Here is a 2,861-nt window from a genome sequence, read left to right as displayed (position 1 = left end):
GCTTAATCTTATTAAGTAGAGATCTAGGAATCAGAATTTTAGAAAGATGGGAGAGAACCAGAGCAGCTGGTTGTTTTAACTTTAAAACACAAGTACACTTTGTACTAACTGCTTGACCCATCCTGCACTCATTTTAATTATGCTTAAAAGAGCCCAGCATGAAGGGGCAAGTGTCCTTATAGTTATTCTGTGTTAACCCAGAAATATTGTATTATATATTACTCTAAATGGTGCATTTTATCACTCAGGGATGTCTCATCATCTCCCTACCTGTCCTTCTTCAGTAATGTAAGCACTACTCAGCCCTAATTAATGAAGACCTCTGCACTGTGTGGATAGCTCTGAGAAGAGGGAAGATGAATTGTATAGACACCATCTTCATTATCACTCAATATCACACACAGCAGGGTCGTGTAGGGCTAATTACCTGTGTGTTACACTAAGGTTATGTGAGAAGTGGGTGGGGAGGTGCACAGATAGCCTTCACACATCCACACTTTGTCTGGGTGAATCTGAAACTAGTATACATTAGTGCTATTTATGGCGCAGCAGAAGACGAGAATATCTTAAATGACATCAATATTCTTACCTGACTGCTAGTGAAATACCCTTAATAATAAAGAATACATGATTGCTTCGTATCTAAGAGCTGAGATAAAGAAGAATAAGTTACAAAGCAACAAATTTCAAAATATATGCTTTTGCTTTTGTTTCTTTTCTTGGAAAAGTCTCCAAAAACAAAATACATGGTTTGAGTTACCTCAACCTCCAGAAAGTCGTGGAGCTTCTTACATGTGGCCGAAAAGGTCTCCGACGTGCCGAACTCAAAGTACCACAGCTTATTCTTTGTTCTGAAAAAAACAAAACAACAGGAACTGCAAAGGGACCGAGAAAAAAGGAAACATGGAAGTGTTTTCCCCACATCAAAATCTGAAGCTTGTGCTCTCTGTCTTTAGTCTCCTATACTGGATTATATAAAAAAATAGAAGACCACTCCATAAAGGTGGGTTTGTGCTTGAATCGTGTTTGAAAAAGAATCTTTTAATCTACACAGGAAATGTACTTTTACCATTTACAGCTTGCTAAAACCACACAGCCATTAATCCAAAAGAAGTATAATGTGTTTCATTAATCACTGAATTCAAAGCTAGTTAAGGAGGCATCTGAGGGAGCACTTCGGGTGGCCGTGCCCAACATTAAGGAGCAGGGAGGGGCATAAGAGGGTAATCTACCTGCCCTGGCAATTAACAGAGGACTAGGGTGCTGCTCCCCAGGCTTCCTACAGTGTACACTCCAGTCCCTAAGGCTGATGATCAATGACCTTGCAGGGGTGAGTCACCATCTGTCCAAACACTGCTATACTGTATTGTATTTTCTCTCAGGTACACAAATAAAATAAAACTGTAATTGTAATTTGATTTTCATTAATAAAGTAACATTAATATGTGCATCTTTGTGTAAAACAGGTGAAAGTAAAACTGCATGTCAAGGATAATTTGAATACTGCATTATTTATTTTATTTCTTTAATAATTTAAACCCCTGAACAAGAAGAATTCATCAACTTTGCTTTAAACAAGACTTGAAAGAACTATTACTGATCACTAGCTCGGTTTCATGCAATTAGAGGAGGCTGGATCTTTGAACTTATTTTCTTTAAGCCAAACTTGTTAGATCAGGTCAGCAGCTTCACAATGACTGTATTTATGGGGCAATGTGGATGGAGTAAAAGAAGCGGTTATTTTAAGACAGTCATGGAAAACTTGTAAAACACTGCACTGCTAATGTGAGTGTGATACTAATAAAAATAACTGCTTAACAGGTTATGACACTGTGAAACAAATACAGTGAATCATAGATTTTTTACATTCAGCTCTGTTTACTGCTTTACAATAAGTCAACACTAACTTTTTTCACCATGCTATGAGGTAAATTACTCAACATGTTTCTTCTCAACTTTCTCTTTTTTTTTGGCAAATAACCAAACCTCCTGCTGGCGACTTCAGTGAAAAGTACTTCAGTGCAGTAGATGGTGGGATGGTGGAGAAAAAATGGTCATTGCAAGCAATTCAATAAAAACATCAAACCTCTCATTAATCACAGTGATTTGTGCCGAGCAAATACCAGAGTAATGTTTCATATTAACAATTCAAGAGAAAATATTTTTTACATTTCTTCACTCTTTCCTCATCAAAAAGAAGTTTATTGGATATTGAAGAACATGTGAGACAGCTTTTGATGTTTCTAACGGGACATCGTTTATCTCAAAGATTCAAGGAAAGAAAAAAAACTACAACAATGCTGACAAGCAGAACTGAATACAGTAACAAATGTTACTCTCCTAGCTGGGATCAAAGCACTACAAGAGGAACGTATTAGTATAAGCACAGCAACAATCACTGAATTATTGATTTCCTCATTAGGACTTTTGTCAGGACCATTTAGCCACTTTATAAATGAGCTTTCATTAGAGTACTAGCAAGGTACACTTGATTTATAATGTGCAACATGGTCAATAGCAGAGGGAAGAAAGCAGAGGAAGGTGGTAAGAGGTATAAGGACGACCAGGGCCATGCTGGGAGAATTTACATAACACATTCCTACATCTCCTCCACCACCACCACACCACCATTGTCATCATGAGTCTGTAAACTGGCCAGACGAGAGGGAAAGCCCAGGAGAACACATAAACAAAACCTGTGCAAATTTGCAAATAAACAAATGAGGGTGGCTACTCTGAAAAGCGTAATCAAATCTTGTGGTTAATGCAGAGAATGGACCCAGATACACTACATGCAATGCTTTTGACCTTCCATTCTTACTGCTGTTGTACTGAAACTGGCTTTGCTGTGTTTTATATAT

The 2,861-nt window shown here is 37.7% G+C and overlaps 1 protein-coding gene across 1 annotated transcript in view; it reads right to left on the bottom strand.

The window, feature by feature from the left end:
* Nucleotides 1-2,861, bottom strand: part of dgkb (diacylglycerol kinase, beta) — a 72,965-nt gene that overhangs the window by 12,169 nt on the left and 57,935 nt on the right. Inside the window, exon 21 of the mRNA XM_013912429.1 lies at nt 761-851. Within this exon, the coding sequence (XP_013767883.1) occupies nt 761-851 (91 nt within the window). The remainder of the gene's footprint in view (nt 1-760; nt 852-2,861) is intronic.

Source organism: Pundamilia nyererei, unplaced genomic scaffold (assembly GCF_000239375.1).
Source record: "Pundamilia nyererei isolate P.nyererei 1_Seehausen unplaced genomic scaffold, PunNye1.0 scaffold00090, whole genome shotgun sequence".
NCBI lineage: Eukaryota > Metazoa > Chordata > Actinopteri > Cichliformes > Cichlidae > Pundamilia > Pundamilia nyererei.
This window is presented reverse-complemented; position numbering and strand designations above follow the sequence as displayed.